This window comes from Xenopus tropicalis, chromosome 4, assembly GCF_000004195.4.
Source record: "Xenopus tropicalis strain Nigerian chromosome 4, UCB_Xtro_10.0, whole genome shotgun sequence".
Taxonomy (NCBI): domain Eukaryota; kingdom Metazoa; phylum Chordata; class Amphibia; order Anura; family Pipidae; genus Xenopus; species Xenopus tropicalis.
The window spans coordinates 12997155-13024715 of NC_030680.2; the positions used below are offsets into that span (position 1 = coordinate 12997155).

General features: G+C 43.1%; 1 protein-coding gene across 4 annotated transcripts; it reads right to left on the reverse strand.

Annotated features, from left to right (window-relative positions):
- Nucleotides 1-228: 228 nt before the first annotated feature.
- Nucleotides 229-26904, reverse strand: atg13 (autophagy related 13). 4 transcript variants are annotated; one of them, XM_012960476.3, is made up of 19 exons: nt 26629-26904; nt 23874-23991; nt 15743-15824; nt 12334-12414; nt 12003-12122; nt 11059-11105; nt 10395-10535; nt 10104-10144; nt 9229-9325; nt 8706-8804; nt 7050-7140; nt 6170-6268; nt 5438-5548; nt 3958-4085; nt 3758-3878; nt 3370-3447; nt 2736-2843; nt 1458-1583; nt 229-1135 (listed from the first exon to the last, which is right to left on the reverse strand). In XM_012960476.3, exons 3-19 carry the CDS (start codon nt 15809-15811, stop codon nt 1061-1063), a joined length of 1632 nt encoding a protein of 543 aa, XP_012815930.1. In that variant the 5' UTR covers nt 15812-15824; nt 23874-23991; nt 26629-26904; the 3' UTR covers nt 229-1060. The 4 variants fall into 4 exon arrangements, with proteins under 4 accessions (XP_012815930.1, XP_012815931.1, XP_012815932.1 ...); XM_012960477.3 differs by lacking the exon at nt 8706-8804; NM_001102950.1 differs by lacking the exon at nt 6170-6268 and having other exon boundaries at nt 359-1135; nt 26629-26788.
- Between the last annotated feature and the right edge of the window lie 657 nt (nt 26905-27561).

Sequence of the window (27561 nt, forward strand, 5' to 3'; positions counted from 1 at the left end):
AGCGGATGCTACTAATGCAACTGTACAAATTCTGGGGGGCTGAATTATGAGTAACAAAAACAAAACATGGTGATTAAGAGAAAATTGCACTTACACTGAATTCATTATCAGGCCACAATTGTAGTTGTAGGGACAGTGACCCTATAGCAATTTAAAGTCCTAATTAAGGAGAAAATCAAATTAAACAAAAACATCAGCAGCAGCAAAGAAAAACAAAAAAAACCCATATTGCAGAATATCACCATTTACATGATATCAAAATTATAAGGGGCATTTTACCCGCTTTTTAACATTGGTTAATGAACAGCCCCTGGGGCAGAGCATACTTTTTGCAAAAAGTTTCCAACTTCCAGGTTCGTATGAGCTGTTAACTATGTATTACCAGCCTACTGAGAAGCCCTCTGTAAAAACAAACCCCCTCCTTTCCCCCAGCTGTAGTCTTTTTTAGGCTTTGAGACAGACAGTGGCTCATACACAGAGTGAAAAACAGCCAGCATTCTATCATGGTGTAAAAACAAGGCTATCTTTGTAGGAAAAGCTTAACTGTGATGATCCCCCCTTATTATGGTACGGTCCATTCAGCAGGTAAGGAGTCCTGAAGGTCAGCAAGCAGCTCAGCAAGTGGGACAGATAGACGGGTGTCTGACACGTTGATGTCCAAAACTCAGAGCAAAAGATTCTATTTACAGCAGAAAAACAGGTTGCGTGAGGTGCAGCCGAAGGCTCGAGGCCTGTGAGCACTGCCGACTTACCCAGGGCCTAATGACAAATCCAGCTTCTTATGTCTGAAGAACAACTGGGCCAGCCCTGAATTCAGGTCCAACAGTAGAGTAATGGAGAGCTGTAAGGTGCTATTTAGCCTTTATAAAGGCAGGTATTAGGAGAGACGCCCCCATTTGGGTCCTGTAACAATGGCAGCTGGGCTACTTGAATAGACAGGTGTTTGGCTGGGGTTGGGGGGGGCATAAATAACAGATCCAAGTGTGGTGTCAGTATAGGGAGCGGCAGACAGTTCAGGATTGAGGGGAACAAGTTTATACAGGCTGTAGCCCCCACCTGTCTACAGAGAATCAACAAATGCATCAAACTCTTTCATGTTCTTTTCGTGCATGGCCAGTTTCTCCGGCAGAGAGTCCTGTGGGGAGAAAGGAAAGGCAAAGTGCTAAGGTGACACTGGCTTTAGACCATCATCATCATCAGTTCTGTGGTTCTGGCATCCCTGCCATTCAGTTTAACCCCTTTGACCCGCCCAAGTCTGTGTTATTACGAACCAAGCCAGCTGGCCTGAACTCAAATCTGAGTTAATGGGGATGTGGCTTTCTGCCCAAGGAGGTACTGAATGGGACCATTGGGTCAGGCAGAGCCAAGTTGAGGCCAAATGACTGATGCTGTAATGACCCTGAGGCCTTGCTGTTAATCTATTATTTATTAAAAAAGCGCTTTATAGAGGTCCTTACCAAGTCCTCTGCCATCGACTGCACAGCGATATCTATGGATAAGCTGCTTAGCTGTGGGGGGTTCTGGAACTCCCGGTAGAAGGTCCCCACATCCATGGGAAGGTCGTCTTTGGAGAAGGCAGGTTTCTGAGAGTTGAATAGAGAAATGAGCAAAAACAACACTTAGGGGGATGACTTATGTCATCATACTGTATGATTCAATAATCCAATCTCTGAATGGCTTATTGTACAGCGTGTATAAAAGCTAGAATGCCAGCTTTGCCCAAAGAGATAGCCAGGACCTGCAATACCTAGAATCAGGGATCTTGTGTTTGCCGGCAACATCTGGCTAAGCCATAGGAGGCTGCGTGTGATTTTTGTAATCAATGTTGCAGACTCATCACTCTGCCTTTGCCTTCCTAAAAATCTGAAATCTATCAAGCCCAGCTTCAGGGACTATTAAAGGCAGTCTCTTCCTTCACCCTTGCTGGATTATTACTTCCCTTGGAAATGTAGTTCCGTTCATATCCTCCATTATTTGATCTCCTGGTTTGACCTATGGCCTGTTCTACAGACATGTATGGTCTGCTGCCTGCACTGACTTCTTGTCTGCCTTACGGATTTGTTTTTGCCCAAACTTCTTGTCTCCCTTATGGATTTGTTTTTGCCCAAACTTCTTGTCTGCCTTATGGATTTGTTTTGCCTGCTTCCTGTTCAAACCTCTTGTCTCCCCTTATGGATTTGTTTTTGCCCAAACCTCTTGTCTGCCTTATGGATTTGTTTTTGCCCAAACCTCTTGTCTGCCTTATGGATTTGTTTTTGCCCAAACCTCGTCTGCCTTATGGATTTGTTTTGCCTGCTGCCTGCCCAAACCTCTTGTCTCCCTTATGGAACTATTTTGCCTACTGTCTGGCCAACCCTCTTATCTCCTTTATGGATTTGTGCTGCTTGCTGTCTGCCCAAACATTGTCTGCAATATGGATTTGTACTGCCTGCTGCACGACTTGACCCCTTACAGACAAGTTATTGGCTGCTGCCGGCTCTGATCCATTTAAGCAGACGAATGTCTGTTTTATTTCAGTTTATCATTATTTTAACTCTTTCTATTTCTCTTTTTCACTTTGGTTTTGGTTTTCCTCAAGCCCCTAACAGACACTAAGGGTAACACTGCACACAGGCTGCAACCTACCATTTCCTCACCGGTGCTGAATCCTTACAGGTACTCTAGAGGCGACTAATTAGTAGATACCTCAAATATAAAAATGAAAACTTTTGTTTAAGGCAAGGTTGGCCACTTACAAAGTCGACCATCACAAAATCATCTTGGGGTGTCCCACTGCTGGAACAGGAACTGTGCAGGCTCCTGGCTTCAGGCGACTCCTCTTCGGGGGTCTCAGGGTAGACAACCTAGAAAAGAGAAACATGACCAGTATGTAAGGGGGAAATTCCTGCAGAGCCGCACTCCATGTTTTCAGGAGAACAGTTTTGTCAAGGGGTCAAAAATTCAGTAACTGTGTTGTAATAATTGAAATCCCCGTAGTTCAGCCAAAGGGAATACTGATCCTTTAAAATGTAAAGCCTGAATGTCTGCAGAATTTTAGCAGCTATATGATTGCTAGGGTCAAAATTTCCCTAGCAATCAGGCAGTGGTTCAAATGAGAAACTGGAATATAAACAGGAGTGGGTCTGGATAGAAAGATACGTAATAGAAAGCAACAATAACAATTAAATTGTATGGTTTTTTTTTTGGCTGCCGGGGTCGGTGACCCCTTTTTGAAAGCTGGAAAGAGTCAGAAGAGGAAAGCAAATAATTCAAAAATGAAGATCAATTAAGAAGTTGCTTTTCAATGATCAGGCGACTAATCTCCCTATGGGACATTACCCTTAAGGTGAACCACCCCTTTAAAGGCCGATTGGCTATGAATAAACATACCATAGGGTCAGTGTCCTCATTGTCTGCAAGCTTTGGCACAAACACGGCAAACGGTATATCAGTACTGGCATAGGTGACCTGTTAGTAAAGCAGAAGACTTACTGAAAACAGTATCACAGATAAGACAGAGCACATAAAAGGTGAAGTCAGACTTACATGCACTGCTGGAAGCTACTAACAAGATGGCTATGCAGATAAAAAGAACAGATGGAACTGGAGGTGCAAAAAAAAAGGCTGTGTAGAGACAGACATTATTGGTCTATGACAGACCAATAAAATGGGGTACAGAGATGGGAATACAGAGAGGGTAACAGAAAGTAACACAATTCAATTCATAACAGTCCTGTATAATCTACATTAATGATAGAAGCACTAACTTGCGGCTCACCTGGGGGGAAGGTTTATCAACAAAAGCTCCCACTTTCCTTGTAAATAGTACATGGGTGTTCTTGTTGGGCGAGCTTTTTGCCCCAGTGGTGCTGCTACCTGAGGGGGAGTCTGCTTCCTCGCTGTGGGGGGAAAAATGATAATTAAATGCATTAAACATTGGGTTCTGGATCACTAAACGGTAAAGAGTAGAGGTTTTACCTGCTGGATGTTGTCCCTGCTACATTGGCGGGAGACACAGACAGGGTCCGGTCATGCTCTGCCTGGTTTCCGTGGGCAGGCTGAACACTAACAGCAGGCAAACCGCTTTCTTTTCCTGGTGCCATCATCTACAGAGACACAAAACCAACACCGCAGTTTCACATTTCTATCATGAACAACGTCTTAAAGAAGATTATCTGATTAGCATGCAATTGGGATAGGGAAGCAAGGATTTAGACGTGTGCTTAGTAGCAGCACTGTCAGCCCATAGAATGGCAGAGATGTTCCAGACGTCAAAAGAGAAAAAATATCCTTCAGTATTTTTGCAGGCCTAGTGCTTGCCAATATTTGTCCTGATCCAAAACATTTCGTAGGGAAAGTATGATATGAAGTGTACGGCTACACTGCCACCAGTAGGACCTTTGTGTACCATTAGCCTCAGGCGCTGTTGTTACATATGTCGGTCTAGGGTAGAGACCTGCATTGGTCTAGTCAGCAGACCTGTACCTGACCCACTTAAGCTGGGTACCTGAGGACATTTCGCCCGAAAACCAACTGCTTTGTGCCTATTCCATGGGTACTTGACCCAATGCAGGGCTCTAGTCTAGGACTATTGAGGGCCCGTAAGACAGGGCTATATATATATATATATATATATATATATATATATATATATATATATATAAACTTCCAAGTAAATGCCGGCACTCACGTATAGATAAGTTGCTGTTGCCTGGGTGCAGGTCCAAATAATGTTGAAGGTGCTTGAGAGAGGGTCAGCACTCACAGGACTTATACAAACAAATTATTTTATTATATATATATATATATATAGCGAACCCAGGGTGGCACTCTGCTTCAGCTCTTAGCTTGGGTGCAAGGTAAATGATTTAAATATCCAAAAAAGACCAGCAACACCGAGTTCTATTCCAAAAACAATCAATTGTGTATTTAATACACAATGTTTATGCATTTTTAATACACAATTGATTGTTTTTGGAATATAACTCGGTGTTGCTGGTCTTTTTTGGATATATATATATATAATAGTTCTCATATAGGCATATGGTAGAAATAAGAAAGGGCTGATAGATATTGCCTCTGGCCGGGGGTCACTGGGAGATCTTCTGGTACTCAGGCCAGTCCAACCTTGACTTTTACTGTAGGGCAGTCTGGGAATGAGAGATACAGCAATACAATACAAGCAGTGGACACATTCAGCAGTCGTGACTCTTGGTAAGACTTAAGGTAAACAGGGTGACATTACCGGTGCAAAGGCTGTTCCAACTCGACTAGCTAAACAAAGCCCAAGATTTACAAAACACTTATTTGCAAATATAAACAAAATACTATCTCCCATAGACGCAACATGCACCTTTGTGTAAACATAACCAGATCCCTAAGCATGCACTTCATCGAGGGCACAGAATAGAGTAGGGTTCCATATAAACATACGGGTGCTCCTTGGTTGGAGGAGTACCTGGTGCGGATGGCCTGCGCTCACTCCAGTAGCCAAGGCCACTGGGTAACCCAGTTCGGAGGGTCCTGCTCCTGGCACAGCTGGTTGATAGGAGAGGCGAGAGCTGCAGAGCTAGAGAGCGAGAGTGAAGGAGGGAGGAGAGAAGCTGATGTAATAATAACAGAATGGAAGAGCTGCAAAGGTTAATAAGCACTTACTGCCTGCCTTGTGTGCCAAGATCGTTTAGCCATGTCTGCAGCCAATAGGATGCCGGATAGACTGACAGAATCTTGGCCCAGTACAGTCCATTGTTACGGGTAAAGGAAATAGGGCACCAGGTAATTTCACTGGCTCTAATCTAAATAATCTGTAAATAATGGACAATAAAATGAGCAGCAATGAGGCTGCATTTCCACCTAAAAATTGTATAGAAACACTGTGAAGTGTTTTGCAGCCTTTTCCTGTTAAATGTAAGGATAACGGAGAATTATAAATCCTGTGCATGTCGCTTTAAGATCCTAAAAGTATGTTAGTGTCCTTTGAAAGCAGAACTGGGCAATTGGTGGCTCTGCAGCTGCTGCAGAACTACAACTAACGGGTCACCCATAGCCTTGTAAGACAGAAGGTGGGAGCTGTAGTTCAGCAAACAGCTACAGAGCTATAGGCTGCAGAGATGTCCCTTCCTAAAGTAATTGCCCTTCCCTCCAGTCTAACGACACACACACTTTGTTAGTGGGGTAAGTTTAAACTCACTTGATGTGAGAAGGCTTGTCCCATCGTCAGGACCCTGAGAGAGTCCGTCACCACAGGAGTAACTGTCTGACACTGTGCCTTACTTACAGTGAACACACACTACACACACAGACACGTACAAGCCACAGAGAGAAAGAGAGACAAGACATGAGTGGCAGGTAGCAAGTCAGCTCTTCTCTTGCCTTATTCAGCAGGCAGCTATCCAGCATGTCTTATAGTCTTATAATACACCAGAGCCATAGATTGCATGTAAAATATACCCTTATATATGGTAATGTCACTGAAACTTTATCCCTTATAATACATGAGTGATACTCAGAGTTCCCTGTATAACTCAGCCTGCAGCCTTGTGCCTTTATATGGGCACAGAACCCCTCAGTGACTTCTAATATCCTTATCATTTACAGTAGGGGGTACATTATCCCTTATAATACATGAGTGATACTCAGAGTTCCCTGTATAACTCAGCCTGCAGCCTTGTGCCTTTATATGGGCACAGAACCCCTCAGTGACTGCTAATATCCTTATCATTTACAGTAGGGGGTACATTATCCCTTATAATACATGAGTGATACTCAGAGTTCCCTGTATAACTCAGCCTGCAGCCTTGTGCCTTTATATGGGCACAGAACCCCTCAGTGACTGCTAATATCCTTATCATTTACAGTAGGGGGTACATTATCCCTTATAATACATGAGTGATACTCAGAGTTCCCTGTATAACTCAGCCTGCAGCCTTGTGCCTTTATATGGGCACAGAACCCCTCAGTGACTTCTAGTATCCTTGATCCTCTTGATCCTGGGGACTGATACAGTGGAGCGGGTCAGGAAGTTTTGAAGCCTACACTAAAGGGCAATATAAAGAGGGGAGAGTTTTTACCTGTGAAGGAGGGGAAGTGGAAAACGATGTTGTGCAGACTTCTTGAGACTCCTCCACTGCAGGGTAGGTAAGCACTTGCTCTTCAGCGCCCCTGTGAGGACATTTCAAACAAGCGCCAAGTAAGGAGATTAATGCAGAAAAAACGGGGAGAGTACATGAAAATGTAAACAACACAATTCTCGCAAATCAAACAGAAAGTTTAACCTGGGAGGCCATAGTTACCATGCTAGCATTTAGTAGTGCAGTGGAAGCATAGCTGTGCCTGCAACAACTGTGATTTGTTTTCCAAGACACTGATCTGAACACATACCCTTTGGGAAATGCAGTGGCTATATTAAGCAGCGGGCAGGCATAACATTAGTGTGCAGGTATGAGTGGGTGGGGAGGGGTGGTGGCTAGGTACCTGGGCCCCTCTAAAGATTTTTTTTGCAGGGGGGGCCAGCATGTTCTGGGTACACCGCTGGGGAAATAGCTGCATGGTACTAATCTACCTGAAGTACTTACCTGCTTCTGACGGTCTGCCTCTATCTGTACTGACCTCTGACATTCTGCTGCAGGTGGGGAAGGTTACTAGCTTGTTGGCACTGGCCATAGAACACTCTCTAGTTCCTAAAGGGGTTACAAACCCAGCCATGATGCTGTCCCACTGCGCCCCCTAGTTTTGCTATAGAAGTTTCCAAAAAAAACATAATTATAGATGCAAGAAAATTCACCAATGAGAATTCTACTGAAAAAAAAACTTCATTATAAATGCAGAAGAACTGCCCAATGAGAATGCTGATTCCCAGCACTGTGTCAGGCCCCTTGCTGGTACCTTACATATAGAGATAATGATGGCATTTTCCCCTCATTATATGGCACAGGAATCAGACATGGGGATAAGGGCAGACTTGTTCAGTGCTGGGAAACTGGGTTTAATGCTCCCAACTCCAATTGCAGGAACAGAGAACATGGAGCCGGATTTATACAGATCAGCTGGGATTCTTATTGGGGGATTTTTTGCATTTTAAAGCAGTCGTTGGCTGTGGGGATTTGGGGAAAAGTTTAGGAAAAGTTTTATTGTGCAGTATTGCTTTAAGAAGACAACTGCTGGACTACAGCTCCCAGCATGCCTCAACCTTCATTATATGTTACATGATTCTAGGATTTGTAGTCCAAAAACAGAAAATTTGGCTGAGCAGTGCAGCAGGGTTTACATCCCCTTTAAAAGTCAGTAATGATGCACCACCTAGTGGTCAGCACAACAATAGTCTGTGAGCAGCATGGCAGCTTCTTTCTCGAGAGAATTATATACACTACACACAGCTGCATGGGTCTGTTTCAGCTTAACTGTAGCATGAGATAGCCTTCCCCCTTCTAAAATCCTAAAATCTGGTCTTAGATCCTGCAGTCCCTGCAGACCCAGCGATGCACTGCCCACACAAAAGGAAAAAAATGACAATTATATATTGAGTTATCCAACCCGTGATACATCAACTATTGCTGAACTACACCCCTACATCAGCTTTAAACTGGTTGTTAGTTGCCCTGTTCTGTGATGGGAAAAGCTCTCTACCCAACTGCAAAGCACTCTCCTGGTTAGCTTTCAGTGTGCCCCTAGTGCGTCAGTGAGGGCAGGGATGCCATGGTCTGTGTGCATGCTAACTTTGTCCTCACCTGTAGTTGCAGGGATGCATGTGTGAGGTGCTGGGGAAGGGTCGGTCAACAAAGTGATCAATTATAATCCCCATGATGGGCTGGGTCCACTCATACTGCCTGCAATGCAACAAACACATTTTGTATTATTTACCTACTGGGCCTAGCTGTGCTGCACCCCACCGACACCCCATCTGCTGGTTAGTGTAGGGAAGCATATGGCTTGTGTAGGCATAGGGAAACCAGCAGCCTTATCCCATGATCCATGTCAGTCATGGTCTTTACCTTGCTATGTGCATGAGAATATCCCATGTGACATGTGTTGGCTGCTATTCCTTTGGTGACAGTTGATGATGGTCTTGGTGCAGAAGTCAGTAGTGCTGCTAGCTCCCTTTTACTAAACATCTTGCATATCCAATCCGCATCTGTTTACATGCTGCTTACCCACAATTCCCAGGCATTGGGTTCTGCAGCTTAGAAACACCCGAAAAACCACAATTTGGCTATCTCTGGGTTAATATAAGATGGCTAACAGAGGCCTTACCTGGTTGACATAAAAGCCAGGTTGGTTCTGTAGGCACATGTAAGTGTGAGTGTTCCGACTGGTGTTCCAACAGTTCCAACCCGTACAGCCTGGAAACCTGGAACAGTAATGGAACAAGAACATGAACCACTTTATAAATATTACCATGGCTACATCATGCCCTGCTAGGCAACAAAATCTTCAGTTATTCTGCCATTTCTAAATGTTTTTTCTTAGTTAAAGTTCAGCTACAACATAACAGCATTAGTGTGCAAACAGCCAGTCAACACAACACATTAAAGAAGCAGCAGGACCTGGGCATGGATCACATATATATATATATATAAATATATATAAATGGATATAACAATATTTGTAAATAAGGACATTTTCACAATAGAGCAGCATACAGCAGTGTATGATTAAATTGGTTATATTCTGTCATGACTTTGGTTACATAGCAAATAATTCCCTCTGCCATTTAATATTTTATCCTTGAACCAACAAATGTATTTGTAGCTGTAATATTGGTGTGTAGGTGCCATCTCAGCTAACCTATTGTTTCTCCTACTCCCATGTAACTGGAGGAGTCCCAAGCCGGACTTGGATTTCTTACTATAGGTATCTGATACCTACTGGGAGCTGCTATCTTGCTCCCTTCCCATTGTTCTACTGATCGGCTGCTGGGGGTGAGGGGGGGGGGGTATCACTCCAACTTGCAGCTCAGCAAAGTATGATTGAAGTTTATCAGAGCACAAGTCACATGGCTGTGGCACCCTTACGAAATGAAGAACATGTGAAATATTCCAAAACGCAGATAAATAGTGGTTTCAATTACTGGTCTAGAAACATTAGAACTATACAGAGGTTGCAAAACTCCATTTAATACAACTTACCTTCCTTAAGTCCGAGGAGCTGAACGTCTCCAAAGTAAATCCTGAAGAAGGGAAGAAGGAAAGTTGAAAAAGTTTATTTACGGATCTGCACCGGAATATGTAAAGGGTGCTCTGCAAAATGTGCCTGTAAAGGCAGGGTTGGATAGCATGAATTCATTAAGCTTTTGTGGAAACAGCTCTACCAGGGGGCACCAGGAGTATACAGTGCTCTAGGCTCTACAACCAGCAAAGATGGCCCAGTTCTGGATATCCACCGACACCACTAACAGACCAAACTTTTAATTTTTTTACCTGTATAGAATGACATATTCATGTCCTTGCTTCCTGGAGAGTCTGTAAGCTGGGGTCACTCTGGTGACAGCAAGTAATGACTTTAGCAGCAATGACAATCTGTTATATACAGTATAGGAGACCTTAATGTCTCGGTCACACCTACAACACAGAGAGTGAAGAGTTAATAAGCAGAGAGGTTCAGTGCCTGCAGCAATGCACACAACCAAGTACAGCCAGTGCTAGAACTGAACAACCAGTCCTGTCTGTGAAATTAAAAAAAAGCACATGTATTGTGTTATAAACCCCAGCTTAAAGGGGAAGTGCATCTTTATATAAAAAAAAAAAAAAGAGAAAAATGTAAAATGATATTACTATTTTATAATTTGCACCTTATTCTGACACATCTGCACAGAAGCAACAGCAACAGTAACACATTGCTAAGGGGTGGCAAACCCTAGCAACTAGAAAGGATGAGAACACCCAAGTACTAAAAGCCAGCAAGAAGTAAAAAAGTTTTTTTCAATTTCATTTTTTTAAATGTTATTGCAGAAAACGAACTTATTATCCAAGGCTGCTGCATAAATAAATAATTTATGCCAAGCCGATATTTTCAGAAAAGCCTCGGAATTATTTAAACTCCCCCCCCTTTACCCATTTAGAAAGAAAACAATTTGGCGCTTACTTTTCATTCATTTCCAGACACCAGACTTCAAGCTCCATGGAATCTCCCTGCAAATGAAAGAGACAATCTTAACATAAGCAGGTTGGGGGGTCCCATTGAGCTACAGTATAAAGCAGGCTTTCCCTGGCCCATAAAGATCAATATAATTGAAAAACCCCAATCAGTTCTTTCCTTTGGCTCAAAGCATCACCCTATTCCTGACCATGGAAAGAAGGTGGTACTGGGTGAGGGACTGGATTTATTTGCCTAAGAGGACTAATGCAAAAGGGCTAAGGTATCATCCCAATTGCACTTACCCTGTAGGCTAATACCACACAGAGGCTGATTATAGGCCTAAGAATAAAGCAGGCTAAGAATCTGCCCCTATGGTTGCATCAGCTTTTGCTGATGCAACTATAACCAAGAAATCTTTAATTAGGTTTTGTTCAAAGGGGAACTCAGCCTTCCAAATCAAAATCTGTTAAAAAGCCCCACACAACAGACAAATCCCTAATACACCTATCACTGTAATCTGTTCCTTCAAAAAGTATGAATGAATCCAGCTGTGAAACTGTTCTCTTTCTGTATCATTTGAAATATCCTGGCAGGGGAGGAGGGGCTTAAACACCGATGTTACAAATTGTAACAACTTCTCCACAACTTGCATGACATGACAGCATGCAGGAACTACATAACCCACAATGCATTGCACTGTGATGTTCCTTTCCTTACTCACATCACATTTGCAGGGAGTGGAGTTCCCCTTTAATGTTTCAAAGAGTATTAGTGATCAGTCCATGACCCTCCAACCTCCAGCACACCCAAAGAGCCTTTGGGAGATTGTGTGAGTTCCACCACAGATTTGGAGGTCACAGGATGGATAACCTCAACAGAACTTTCTCTCAACCCTATTTTTGTGTAGTGTTTGTGCCATAGACTGACCACTGGTTGGAAAATGATAATACCTCTGATGTCTTCAGAGAAATCTCCACACACATGGAACGTCCCACTGCAGGCAGCTGCCCTGATAGAGCTTTCTTTGCTTCATGGGTCACCTCTGGGATATCCTTGATGGCCAAGTTGAACTACAAAAGTCATAATTACATTATGTATGGCAAGCATATATATGTATATTATCTATACATATATAAATATATATATATATATATATATATATATTTACACACACACACACACACACACACACATATATATATATATATAAATATATATAATGAGAGATCAAATCCTAGTTCACAACTGATTTGCCTTCACACACTGAATGAGCAGCCTTACCCAGTCCGAGCCTGTAGGAGATGAGGAGGAGCGAGTGCAGATCTTATCTCCGAGTCGAGCTTGTACAATCACCTGAACGCTCTGGGGAATTGATAATGGAGAGAGTTAGCATGGAGTTAACTTAAATTGTTGTTTAAGTCTATTTGCCTGGGGAGATCCCTTGTGAATTGGATATAATAAGCTCCTTGCTGATCGCTGCCGTACACCGTGAGACTATCAGTTTAAGGCTAATGCGACACACGGATTTGTTGCTGAGAAAATGGCAGAGAATGCTCAAGTAAGTGGAGCGGTAGCAGCTGTATCAAGTTTTTCCCTGCCAGACAAGGGCAGTGGCACATAGGCCATTTGCGAGCACTCTGTCCCTCAGTGGATGGGAGGAAAAATGCTCACAATTGACCCTCTATTCATTAAACATGGAATTGCCTGAAACTGTCACAGTCAATTTTCCTTGTCCTTCCATTTACTATGTGGTTTCCCTAGTATGTCCTTGGCACGTTGTCCAAATTCCGTGTCTGCTGCTTGACTTAACCATGGGCCTGTTTCACCATTAGTCCAAAGACAAAGATGGGCATGTGGATTAGGAAAAGAATAGAAGTAGGTTACATAGTTACATAGGGTTGAAAAAAGACCAGTGTCCATCAAGTTCAACCCATCCAAGTAAACCCAGCACACCTAACCCACACCTACCAATCTATACACTCACATACATAAACTATAAATACAACCACTAGTACTAACTGTAGATATTAGTATCACAATAGCCTTGGATATTCTGATTGATCAAGAACTCATCCAGGCCCCTCTTAAAGGCATTAACAGAATCTGCCATTACCACATCACTAGGAAGGGCATTCCATAACCTCACTGCCCTCACCGTGAAAAACCACCTACGCTGCTTCAAATGGAAGCTCCGTTCCTCTAATCTAAAGGGGGGGCCTCTGGTACGCTGATTGTTTTTATGGGAAAAAAGAACATCCCCCAACTGCCTATAATCCCCTCTAATGTACTTGTACAGAGTAATCATGTCCCCTCGCAAGCGCCTCTTTTCCAGAGAAAACAACCCCAACCTCGACAGTCTCACCTCATAGTTTAAATCTTCCATCCCCTTAACCAGTTTAGTTGCACGTCTCTGCACTCTCTCCAGCTCATTAATATCCTTCTTAAGGACTGGAGCCCAAAACTGCACTGCATACTCAAGGTGAGGCCTTACCAGGGACCTATAAAGGGGCAAAATTATGTTTCATCCCTTGAGTCAATGCCCTTTTTTATACAAGACAGCACTTTATTTGCTTTAGTAGCCACAGAATGACACTGCCTGGAATTAGACAACTTGTTATCAACAAAAACCCCTAGATCCTTCTCCATTAAGGATACCCCCAACACACTACCATTCAGTAGATAGTTTGCGTTTATATTATTTCTACCAAAATGCATAACTTTGCACTTATCAACATTGAACCTCATTTTCCAGTTTGCTGCCCAGTTATCTAATTTTGTCAAATCGCTCTGCAAAGCGGCAGCATCCTGCATGGAACTTATAGTTTTGCACAATTTGGCGTCATCAGCAAAAATAGACACAGTACTGTCTATGCCCACCTCCAGGTCATTAATAAACAAGTTAAAAAGCAAAGGCCCAAGGACTGACCCCTGCGGTACTCCACTAACCACACTGGTCCAATTAGAAAATGTTCCATTTACAACCACTCTTTGTACTCTATCCTTCAGCCAGTTCTCTATCCAATTACAAATATTATGTTCTAGGCCAATATTCCTTAATTTGATCATTAACCTTCTGTGAGGTACTGTATCAAACGCTTTAGCAAAGTCCAAGTAGATGACATCAACTGCCATTCCAGCATTTGTACCATGCTGGCACAAACTAATAGTATTGTGAACTGCAATGTATTCAAGTACCCTATCTCTTATTACCCCTTCCAAAAGTTTTCCTACTACTGATGTCAGACTAACAGGCCTATAGTTTTCAGGCTGAGAACGGGATCCCTTTTTAAATAACGGGAAAATACAGAGAAAAGGGACTATTGAGAGGATGGAAGAAAAGGACTGGGAATACAGTGAAAACTTGGATGGATAATACAGAGCAGGTCTGGACTGAGATTCAAAAAAGGCCCTGGTATTTCAAGTACACAGAACCCCAAACAGCCCAATAAATTAAAGCAGCCCCTCTGGCATTTGCCAGACCCACAGATTGCCAGTCCAGGTCTGAAACAGAGTAGTGGATTGTAGAGAAAGAATGGAAGAGAGGGATCAGGATTAGGGCATGGATGACAGAAGGAGAAGGGAAAACAGGAAACAGGGACAGGTAATAAAATAAAGATGAAGGGAAACCAGGGGGTTGAGGTGAAACAATAAAATTAGAGTCAAAGATTCAGGAATAGACAGAAGAAATGGATGAGGTAGGAGAATTAAAAAGTAGAAGAGAGATTATAGAAGGGGATGACATCCAGGGAATGGAGAGAACAATCATGTATATAAAACAGGGATCCCCAACCTTTTATATCCATGAGCCCCATTCAAGTGGAAAAATTTGATATTTGATAGCCCCAATGTGGACTGGCAGCCTATAGAAGGCTCTGTTTGGCATTATACTTGTTTTTTATGGCTCCAAAACTTGCCTCCTTACCAGAAATTCAAAAATGAGCACCTGGTTTGAGGCTACTGGGAGCAACATCCAAGGGGTTGGGGAGCAACATGTTGCTACTGGTTGGGGAACACTGATATAAAGGATAGAAAAGGGCAAGGGGTTAGAATAAGGATAGAAGAAGGAGCTGAGGAATAAGGAGTGGATGGAAGAAAGGATGAGAATTATGGAAATCACAGAAGACAGGGGTGGGATGAGGAAAGGAAAAACACACACTGTGTCTTGGATAGAACGGAAAAAGGTGTGTAGGAAGCAGTGAAAGGTGAAATGTGATCTTAACTTTTAGCATAATGTAGAGAGAGTAATATTCTGAGACAATCTGCATTTGGTCTTCATTTTTTATTATGTGTAGTTTTTTCAATTTCAATTTTAGTTCAGAAGCTCTTGAGTTTGGTGTTTCAGCAGCTAGTTGCTAGGGTCCAAATTACCTTAGATACCAGGGAATGGTTTAAATGAGAAACTGTTATATAAATAGGAGTGGACCTGACAATAAAACTGGAGCCTCACAGAGCAATAGTTTTTTGGCTGCCGGGGTTAGTGACCCACATTTAAAAAGGTGCAAAAAGTTAAGAGAAGAGGGCAAATAATTAAAAAAAACTATTTAAAATAAATAATCAAGACCAACTGAAAAGTTGCTTATTCTATAACATACTACAAGTTAACCTGAAGGTGAACAACCCATTCGTGCAATTCCTATATAAAACGACTGTAGAAACTCATGACAAGTCATTGCAGACACAATATCCTGACCTTTAGCGCAAAGAATTTGATAAACTTGTCCAAGTCCTTCCGGTCCTGGGGGCTGAGGTCGGTATCCATTGTGTCTGTGTACCTACAAAGAAGGAACAGTAGATATCAGCTAATGATTAGCTTTTTAATGGTAGATCCTTAGCACAAAAAGATTTGACTACCAGAAATGATGCCCTCGTTCTCCTCAAAAGGCTTGATCAAACCAGCCCGGTGCCTATAGCCCAGAGCCAATTATACTGCAGCTCTGATTTATAACCCATAGGCCCTACTTTCTGTCTTGCTCTTTAACATTTTTCTTTCTGCACCGGATAATCTGATCCCTGATACTGAATTTGCTTTTGACAGCTAAACAGAGTCCCATTGGGTGGCAGACTGGTCTTTGAGGTATACAAAGAGACAGCTGGAAGCGCTAGGTACAGCTAAGTAGAAAGTGCATGCCAAAGCTTTATAGAACATTTAAAATGTTTGATAAAAAGTTGCACAGACACACTGGGATTACAGGAACTCATTAAATCATCTATGGCCTTGAGCCACGTTCCTGAGAGAAGCACTAACAGGAAGGCAGCACGATGGGAGCCATAGGAAGAGAGCAGCCTCCGGGCACATCCATCTCTCGCTAGGTGCTGCCTCCTGCCAAACTCAGCGTTTTGGTGGCATCCGTACCAAGCTCAGCACTTTCAGCAGTTACATCTCTGAGGTGCAAGGCAGCCTAAAAATACCATTAAGCATTTGAAGTTACGTTTAGCAATGGATCCCAGAGGTACTTAGAGCAAATGCATTCATCCTTCATTCATGCAAAAGCAGCAGTTTTGCCTTCTGACAACTTAGCACACACAACGCACAGCTACGAACTAGACTCGCAGAAGAGACAAAAGTCAAACTTGGCCATTTGACTTGTGTCAGCCATTGTTGAACTTCCATTATCCCTTAGTGCTGGGTAAACGCTTCTGCTTGTTCTCAGACCGGACCTTCACGTTTGACACTGACCCAGTTAGGTAGCCATTAGTGTAATATTCTGGCCATTTAAACCCAAATAGAAAGTTACCCACCTTATCGTTGGGACACAGAAACTAATTAAAGATTAATTTAATTACTAGAAAGTCAGTGAAGGCAGGCTCTAACCAGAAGAAGGAAGGCTCTGGTCAGAAGGAAGCCTCTAGTCACAAGAAGGAAGCCTACAGTCACTAGGAGGCTCTTGTCACAAGAAGGAAGGCTACAGTCACTAGGAGGCTCTAGTCACAAGAAGGAAGGCTACAGTAACTAGGAGGCTCTAGTCACAAGAAGGAAGGGCTCTAGTCACAAGAAGGAAGGCTCTAGTCACAAGAAGGAAGGCTACAGTCACTAGGAGGCTCTAGTCACAAGAAGGAAGCGCTCTAGTCACAAGAAGGAAGGCTACAGTCACTAGGAGGCTCTAGTCACAAGAAGGAAGGGCTCTAGTCACAAGAAGGAAGGGCTCTAGTAACAAGAAGGAAGGCTACAGTCACTAGGAGGCTCTAGTCACAAGAAGGAAGGCTACAGTCACTAGGAGGCTCTAGTCACAAGAAGTAAGGGCTCTAGTCACAAGAAGGAAGGCTACAGTCACCAGGAGGCTCTAGTCACAAGAAGGAAGGCTACAGTCACTAGGAGGCTCTAGTCACAAGAAGGAAGGGCTCTAGTAACAAGAAGGAAGGGCTCTAGTAACAAGAAGGAAGGCTACAGTCACTAGGAGGCTCTAGTCACAAGAAGGAAGGCTACAGTCACTAGGAGGCTCTAGTCACAAGAAGTAAGGGCTCTAGTCACAAGAAGGAAGGCTACAGTCACCAGGAGGCTCTAGTCACAAGAAGGAAGGCTACAGTCACTAGGAGGCTCTAGTCACAAGAAGGAAGGGCTCTAGTAACAAGAAGGAAGGGCTCTAGTCACAAGAAGGAAGGCTACAGTAACTAGGGGGCTCTAGTCACAAGAAGGAAGGGCTCTAGTAACAAGAAGGAAGGGCTCTAGTCACAAGAAGGAAGGCTACAGTCACTAGGAGGCTCTAGTCACAAGAAGGATGGCTACAGTCACTAGGAGGCTCTAGTCACAAGAAGGAAGGGCTCTAGTCACAAGAAGGAAGGCTACAGTCACTAGGAGGCTCTAGTCACAAGAAGTAAGGGCTCTAGTCACAAGAAAGAGAAGAGGCTGGGCACAGCAAGGGTCTAGTGAGGATAAGATATAAGCATGCTCTGGGCATAGAAAGGAAAATGGCACACAAAGACTCTGTCAGGATAAGGTTTGAGCATACTCTAGGCAGAAGGGGACTATAAATGTAAACTATCAACAAGCTTCAAGCACAATTAGAGTGAAGACACGGAGCTACTAGTAGCAGCTACTTGTCATAGACAATGTTGATCAAATAGTGATAATTGTCTCTACGTGTGTTTTAGCAGAGGCAATTCTCAGTATTGCCTATGGCAGGGGATTTTCTTGCCTTTAGTAGTTGTGACAAGTAGCTGCTACTAAGCAGCTCTGTGTGTCTTATGCTTTGGACAACAGAAAGGTCAAGTCACTGCCATACATTCTGGCATGCTAAGGCTCTGGCTATAAGCAGGCTATAGTGAGAAGAGTGGGTCTAGTCTTTAGTAGGCTCTAGTAGGTTCTAATTAAGTGTAAGAAAAGGAGGCAATTAAGTGAATCATTATTATACTTTATTCATATAGTGCTGACATCTTTCTACCTCACCTTTTAGAGTTCATCATTCACATCATTTAATGTGTCAATACCATTCACACACACTCGGGTCAGTTTTATCTGAAGCCAGTTAATCTGCCTGTCACCAGAAGAACCCAAGCAGAATGAGACATAGAAATGTCTTGCAGATAGGTAGGTGGCCACAGAGGGCACTGTCTGCCACTCACCTAGTGGGGTGGTGACACCTCTTCAAATGTAAACCTTACTATTATGTAGACTGTGTTATGACTCTTTCTGCATTCAGTTGTAATTCTGCAGTCTTCAAGCTTGGAATATTAACAGTTAACTGTTTGCTAGGGTCCTATTTACCATAGCAACCAGCCAGGGGTTTGAATGGATGACAAAAAGATAAGCAAATCAGTAATTAGTTTTGTCCAGCCGCAGGTAGAAGAGTAAAAGGAAAAAGTTGAATTGAGTGCCGTGGATCACTAGCCAGGAGCAAAACCTACCCCATTGGCTAGAGCTTACTTATATATATAACGATTATATACTTTATAAAAAGGTGCACTGCCTTAGCATATGCAGGTCTCTAAGTGGTTAATAGTCACTGGATACAGTTCTGGCTGTTTAGACCTGCCCAGTGCCCTAGAGGGGAGCATCGGTGCCAGCAATGATCTGTTTTGGACCAAAACGGCTTCTCTAAGCTGCCTCTTCTATTTCAAAGGTTGGATGGGGACAAGGGAAGTTTGATCGTGGGCTGAGTGTTCACATAAGGTCAGAATCCCTGTAGCGCAGGCTAAACCGTTAACCCCTTGGTGGCACTTTAAACCCAAATTTAGATGTAAAAAGTGTACATTGCTGCAATTAGAAAACATAAATTGTTAGATAAATTTATATATTTTATTAACACAAAAGTTTCAAGTCTATATTTTCCAGTGCCTCAGTGGGTTTACACTGGGGTTCCCTCCTACCAACAAACTACAGGCAGGTTAAGGGCTGATAAAGCTGCATATAGTGTGTGTGTGAATGTAAGCTCCACTGTAGCAGTGACTGATGTATAATAGCTATACAGCTCTGTGCATTAGGTGTAGGTGCCCAAAAAATAAGGTTAATTACAATAATGAACTTCTTGTATATTCTCTTTTATGCTTTTGTCAGAACAACAACATGTATTCAAAGTAACATTAATGGTGTTGTAATTCTATTATTATCACTAACACCATTCAAATATGCCTATATTGGATCCCGCCAATGGAAGCAGGGTAAGATTAAGGCGGGACCTATCACTGGAAACAATAAAGGAATCTGACAGGGGGAGCACTGGAAAAAAGACAGGGTCCTGCCAGTGGGAGGGGTGACTTTCTGTCCAATCAGTGGGAGTACAGTGAGGGGGATAAAGAATCTTGCCAAATGGAGGATGAGATAAAGGATCCTACCAGTCGAAAAGAAATGGAGAGGAGGGATGAAACAATCGTGCCAATATTGGACTATATTGGGAATGAAGCACCCTGCATGTGGGAGTATGTTGGGAGATGAAGGGTCCTGCCAGTTGGACTATACTGTGGATAAAGGGTCCTGACAGTGCGAGTATGTTGGGGGATAAAGGATCCCGCCAGTGGGAGTATGTAGGGTGATGAAGGATCCTGCCACCAGTGGGAGTATAGTGGTGTTTTGGTGGTGGAATATGTTGGGGGATGAAGGATCCTTCAAGCGGGAGTATGCTGGGGGATGAAAGACCCAACCAGTGGGAGTATGTTGAGGGATGAAGGCTCTCGCCAGTGGGAGTATGTTGGGGGATGAAGGATCCTTCTGAGTATGTTGGTGGATGAGGGATACTTCCAGTGGGAGTATGTTGGGAGATAAAGGATCCCAGTGGGAGTATGTTGGGAGATGAAGAATCCCAACAGTGGGAGTATGTTGGGAGATGAAGAATCCCAACAGTGGGAGTATGTTGGGAGATGAAGAATCCCAACAGTGGGAGTATGTTGGGAGATGAAGAATCCCAACAGTGGGAGTATGTTGGGAGATGAAGAATCCCAACAGTGGGAGTATGTTGGGAGATGAAGAATCCCAACAGTGGGAGTATGTTGGGAGATAAAGAATCCCAACAGTGGGAGTATGTTGGGAGATAAAGAATCCCAACAGTGGGAGTATGTTGGGGGATGAAGGATCCCGCCAGTGGGAATATGTTGGGGGATGAAGGATTCAGTCAGTGAGAGTATGTTGGGGAATGAAGGATACTTCCAGTTGGAAAATGTTGGTGGATGAGGGATCCCTCCATTGGGAGTATGTTGGGAGAGGAAGGATCCCGCCAGTGGGATTATGTTGGGGAATGAAGGATCTTTCCAGTTGAAGTATGTTGGGGAATAAAGGATCCTTCCAGTTGGAGTATGTTTGTGGATGAGGAATCCCTCCATTGGGAATATGCTGTGAGATGAAGGATCCTGCCAGTGGGAGTATGTTGGGGATGAGGGATCCCGCCAGTGGGAGTATGTTGGGGATGAGGGATCCTGCCAGTGGGAGTATGTTTGGGGATGAGGGATCCCTCCATTAGGAATTTGCTGTGAGATGAAGGATCCCGCCAGTGGGAGTATGTTGGGGGATAAAGGATACCGCCAGTGGGAGTATGTTGGGGGATGAAGGATCCCGCCAGCGGGAGTATGTTTGGGGATGAGGGATCCTTCCAGTTGGAGTATGTTGGGGAATAAAGGATCCTTCCAGTTGGAGTATGTTTGTGGATGAGGAATCCCTCCATTGGGAATATGCTGTGAGATAAAGGATCCCGCCAGTGGGAGTATGTTGGGGATGAGGGATCCCGCCAGTGTAAGTAAGTAAGTTGGGGGATGAAGGATCCCACCAGTGGGAGTATGTTGGGGGATGAAGGATCCCACCAGTGGGAGTATGTTGGGGGATAAAGGATCCCGCCAGTGGGAGTATGTTGGGGATGAGGGATCCCGCCAGTGTAAGTAAGTTGGGGATGAAGGATCCCACCAGTGGGAGTAAGTTGGGGGATGAAGAATCCCATCAGTGGGAGTGAGTTGGGGGATGAAGAATCCCGTCAGTGGGAGTGAGTTGGGGGATGAAGAATCCCGCCAGTGGGAGTGAGTTGGGGGATGAAGAATCCCGCCAGTGGGAGTGAGTTGGGGGATGAAGAATCCCGTCAGTGGGAGTGAGTTGGGGGATGAAGAATCCCGCCAGTGGGAGTGAGTTGGGGGATGAAGAATCCCGTCAGTGGGAGTGAGTTGGGGGATGAAGAATCCTGTCAGTGGGAGTGAGTTGGGGGATGAAAGATCCCGTCAGTGGGAGTGAGTTGGGAGATGAAGGATCCAGTCAGTGGGAGTGAGTTGGGAGATGAAGGATCCCGTCAGTGGGAGTAAGTTGGGAGATGAAGGATCCCATCAGTGGGAGTAAGTCGGGAGATGAAGGATCCCATCAGTGGGAGTAAGTCGGGAGATGAAGGATCCCATCAGTGGGAGTAAGTCGGGAGATGAAGGATCCCATCAGTGGGAGTAAGTCGGGAGATGAAGGATCCCATCAGTGGGAGTATATTCAGGGATGAAGGATCCCATCAGTGGGAGTATATTCAGGGATGAAGGATCCTGCTTGTGAGAGTATAGTGGTGCAATGCTTGCAGATTGAAATAATGAAAGAGTGCTTGGCAATGGGAGAAACTAAGGTATCAGGTTGGTGGGAGGGAAAAGGGTGTCTTGCTGTTGGGTAGGATGAGGAAGTCCTGCTAGAGGAAGTAAAGTGGAAGGGATGAATGAATCCCCTGGGTAGCGGCATGGTGGTAGAGATGATGGAGTTCTCTCACTGGGAGCAAGGTGGGTAATAGCCATGCCAGAGTGCATTTGGCACAGGGATAATGGATTCCCGGCAGGACTAGTATGGCAGGTGGCATGAAAAGGCTCTACCCCCATGTAACATGGATGGGGCAAAAGATCTTGCCAATAGGAGTTTAATGAGAGAGATGAGTCAGTATCACTTATTAGAATAAGTTGTATATAGTATTTCTATCAGTACTTTAGCCACTCACAGCCTTGTACACAAAAACAACAGTGTATCCTGCAACCAACCAGTTCATGAGTAGGTGCTGCCAAAGCATATATATTTATCATCCCCCCCAAAAAAAATTGCCATTAACAAGACACAACTATGCTTTGCCCAAAATGGAGCAACTACTCATGGGTAAGATTCACTCAAGGATTCAAGAGTAAGATCTGCTAGTGGCTTAAAAAGAATGCCCCTATCCCATTACACTAGCCAGTGGCCGTAAGAGAACAGTGTTGTTAGTGGGTACCGCAGGGGTCAGTCCACAGTCCTTTGCTTTGTAACTTTGTTTATTAATACCCTGGAGGTGGGCATAGAAAGTACTGTTTCTATTTTTGCTGACGACACAAAATTTTTTTTTTGAAAGTTTCATTTTTATTGTTTTTTAACACAGAAAAGTGGGAAGAGAGGGGAAGGGGAAGAGGGATCAACGGAAATACATAGCTTTATCACGTTAGACGACACAAAATTTTGCAGAACTATAAGTTCCATGCAGGATGCTGCCATGTTGCAGAGCGATTTGACAAAATTGGAAAACTGGGCAGCAAACTGGAAAATGAGGTTCAATGTTGAAAAGTGCAGTTATGCACTTTGGTAGAAATAATATAAATGTGAGTTATACACTAAATGGTAGTGTGTTGGGGGATCCTTGATGGAGAATAATCTGGGGGTTTTGCAGATAACAAGTTGTCTAATTCCAGGCAGTGTCATTCTGTGGCTACTAAAGCAAATAAAGTGCTGTCTTGTATAAAAAGGGCATTGACTCAAGGCATGAAAACTTAATTTTACCCCTTTATAGGTCCCTGGTAAGGCCTCACCTTCAGTATGGGGGGTAGATTTGAGCTCCAGTCCTAAAGAAGGGTATTAATGGCCTGGAGAGAGTGCAGAGACTGCAACTAAACTGGTAAAGGGGATGGAAGGGTTAAACTATGAGGTTAGACTGTCAGGGTTGGGGGAAAAAGGCGCTTGTGAGGGGACATGGTTACTCTGTACAAGTACATTAGAGGGGATTATAGGCAGATAGGGGGGTTCTTTTTCAGATAAAAATGATCAGCAAATTACAAGGCCCCCCCCCTTTAGATTAGAGGAACGGAACTTCCATTTGAAGCAGCGTAGGGGGCTCCTCACGGTGAGGGCAGTGAGTTTGTGGAACACCCTTCCTAGAGATGGGGTAATGGCAGATTCTGTTAATGCCTTTAAGAGGGGCCTGGATGAGTTCTTGAACAAGCAGAATATCCAAGGCTATTGTGATACTAATATCTACAGTTAGTATTGATGTTTGTATATATGGTTTGTGTATATGAGTGTATAGATAGATAGGTCTATGTGTGTGCAATGGGGTTTGCTTGTAAGGGTTGAACTTGATAAGACTTTTGTCTTTTTTCAACCCAACTTAACCATGTAACTATCCTCTCCACGAACCTTCAGGCACACTTACCCCCTTCTTTAGGCTTATGGCATGTGGGCAGCTTGGATTGCCACAGCCTTATTTCTCAGGGTGAATTGCAGCCAAAACGTTTCTTTCTGCCGGTGGTTTCTATTGGCCTTTCGTGTATCTGTATGAAGAAAGAGGCAAACAAAAAATATAACCTGTGCTAGGTCACCTGTATCACATAACTAGTGCATTCTAAAAAATAATATTCTCCAGTAAAAGATAAGAATTAGAAGCTTGCCTATACAGACATGAAAATGCTTGGGCATAAAAGAACCCATATGCAGCCTGCCTTAAAATCTCTTTAAAGGAGAACTAAAGCTTAACAAAGAATTAGGCTACAAATGGTGCACTTATGTTTTGGGGTTCTGTACCAGCCCAAGGCCCCCACAGCCCTTTAGCAGGGAAGAACTGTGCCCCTGAAGATGCCCTCAGTAGCCCCCATCTGCTTTTCTGCTGATTCCCAGCACATACTCTAGGCTGCTGGCATTTACCTGCATTTAGGGATCCACTCACTATATACAGTATATATACACTATAACTCACTATATACAGTATATATACACTATAACTCACTATATACAGTATATATACACTATCACTGTCACTATATACAGTATATATACACTATAACTCACTATATACAGTATATATACACTATAACTGTCACTATATACAGTATATATTCACTATAACTGTCACTATATACAGTATATATACACTATAACTCACTATATACAGTATATATACACTATAACTGTCACTATATACAGTATATATACACTATAACTGTCACTATATACAGTATATATACACTATAACTCACTATATACAGTATATATACACTATAACTGTCACTATATACAGTATATATACACTATAACTGTCACTATATACAGTATATATACACTATAACTCACTATATACAGTATATATACACTATAACTGTCACTATATACAGTATATATACACTATAACTGTCACTATATACAGTATATATACACTATAACTCACTATACACATTATATATACACTATAACTGTCACTATATACAGTATATATACACTATAACTGTCACTATATACAGTATATATACACTATAACTGTCACTATATACAGTATATATACACTATAACTGTCACTATATACAGTATATATACACTATAACTGTCACTATATACTGTATATATACAATATAACTCACTATATACATAATATAAAACCCACAATACAAGACTAACTAGTGCCCTCTGCTTCAGAATTTAATAATCAGCCCTGTGGCTTTAGCTTCTATGACAGGCCAACATCATTCCCACATTGCAGAGTTTTTCCCCTCAGTAATCCAGTGTAATTAGTGTCACATTCCAGGGTTCCCCTGTGTCAATAGGTGCAGCAGTGCTCAATGCAAGTACCATATTTTGACGCAAGTAGTTTTACTGAAAGTAGTTTTATCATGGGAAAAGTATTGGGACCGAAACTGTACTTGCGGAAATACATGTGCCCTCACATCTTTATGTTTAGCCAGACTATAAATTATAAGGATATCAAAAATCACTGTGACCATATAAAGGCACAAGGCTGCAGGCTGAGTTATACAGGGAACTCTGAGTATCACTCATGTATTATAAGGGGTAATGTACCCCCTACTGTAAATGATAAGGATATTAGCAGTCTCTGAGGGGTTCTGTGCCCATATAAAGGCACAAGGCTGCAGGCTGAGTTATACAGGGAACTCTGAGTATCACTCATGTATTATAAGGGATAATGTACCCCCTACTGTAAATGATAAGGATATTAGCAGTCACTGAGGGGCTCTGTGACTATATAAAGGCACAAGGCTGCAGGCTGAGTTCTACAGGGAACTCTGAGTATCACTCATGTATTATAAGGGATAATGTACCCCCTACTGTAAATGATAAGGATATTAGCAGTCACTGAGGGGTTCTGTGCCCATATAAAGGCACAAGGCTGCAGGCTGAGTTATACAGGGAACTCTGAGTATCACTCATGTATTATAAGGGATAATGTACCCCCTACTGTAAATGATAAGGATATTAGCAGTCACTGAGGGGTTCTGTGCCCATATAAAGGCACAAGGCTACAGGCTGAGTTATACAGGGAACTCTGAGTATCACTCATGTATTATAAGGGATAATGTACCCCCTACTGTAAATGATAAGGATATTAGCAGTCACTGAGGGGTTCTGTGCCCATATAAAGGCACAAGGCTGCAGGCTGAGTTATACAGGGAACTCTGAGTATCACTCATGTATTATAAGGGATAATGTACCCCCTACTGTAAATGATAAGGATATTAGCAGTCACTGAGGGGTTCTGTGCCCATATAAAGGCACAAGGCTGCAGGCTGAGTTATACAGGGAACTCTGAGTATCACTCATGTATTATAAGGGATAATGTACCCCCTACTGTAAATGATAAGGATATTAGCAGTCACTGAGTGGTTCTGTGCCCATATAAAGGCACAAGGCTACAGGCTGAGTTATACAGGGAACTCTGAGTATCACTCATGTATTATAAGGGATAATGTACCCCCTACTGTAAATGATAAGGATATTAGCAGTCACTGAGGGGTTCTGTGACCATAAATATTACATTGCAGCAGTCAGAATTAGAAATGTTGCAATATGTGTAAAAGAACAAACATATATAATATATTCAGATAATCATAAGCTCATTCATACCAAGGGGAACATGCCAGCTGTACTCTCCCAGTGCTACCCGAGCCCATACACATACGCACCTATATAGCCAGCTGGATAAGGCCTGAGCTCCAGCCCGTATGTGGGAGTGAGGCCTGTCAGGGCCGCGTCAGGTCCCAGTGTGTGAGAAAAACTAGCGTGTCCCGGACTGAGTAAGTACAGCCGAGCGCTACAAACAAAATAAACAACAGATAATCCGGTACGAAGTCAGACTATTGAAGCAAAAGGGGAAATGACGGCCGCCAGACAGAAGCAAGCGAAAACCGAAAATAAAAACAAAAACAGGTCCCTTTTCAGTGCGCATCGACTGGGCTTCCAACTAGGAACGGAGTCAGCCAATCAGAGGGCAGGGTATTGAGAAGGCTAACAAGCGGAGCGCCGAGAGAACTGTCAGGAGAAGACGTCATTGTGGGGTCGCCTGAACTACAATCTCCTAGCAACCGGTCCAGGGTCCCATTATGTAGTGGGATCATGGAAGGGATAGTCTAACCGTAGTATATAAGCCAAATAATCATTTATGTCTGACAATGTATATCTGCCTGGTATCGTTTATTAAATTAAAGTGTTTTACTGATGTTATTTGTGATGATAAAACCGACTACAAAGGAATGGGAGTGTTATCTGAGTAAATAAAATCGCTGGTTGGTACAAGCCCTAATGGGGTTATTCTCCTTTTCATCAACTTGTAGGGCGCCACTTACTAACTTGGAATTTTTAGCACTAAAAGTTGCATTTGGTCTTCATTTTTTATTTGTTGTTTTTGAATTATTTAGCTTTTTGTTCAACATCTCTTCGGTTTGTCATTTTTAGCAGCTATCCTGTTGCTGAGGTCCAAATTACCCTAGCAACCAGGCAGGGGCGGGCCAAGCCGACTGGGAGCCCTAGGCAACCCGGTCGGCCAACTCCGCCCACCTCCCCGCCCCCCCAAACTTTACTTGCTTTTGTTCAGACTGTTTGTGCCAACCAACTGAAAA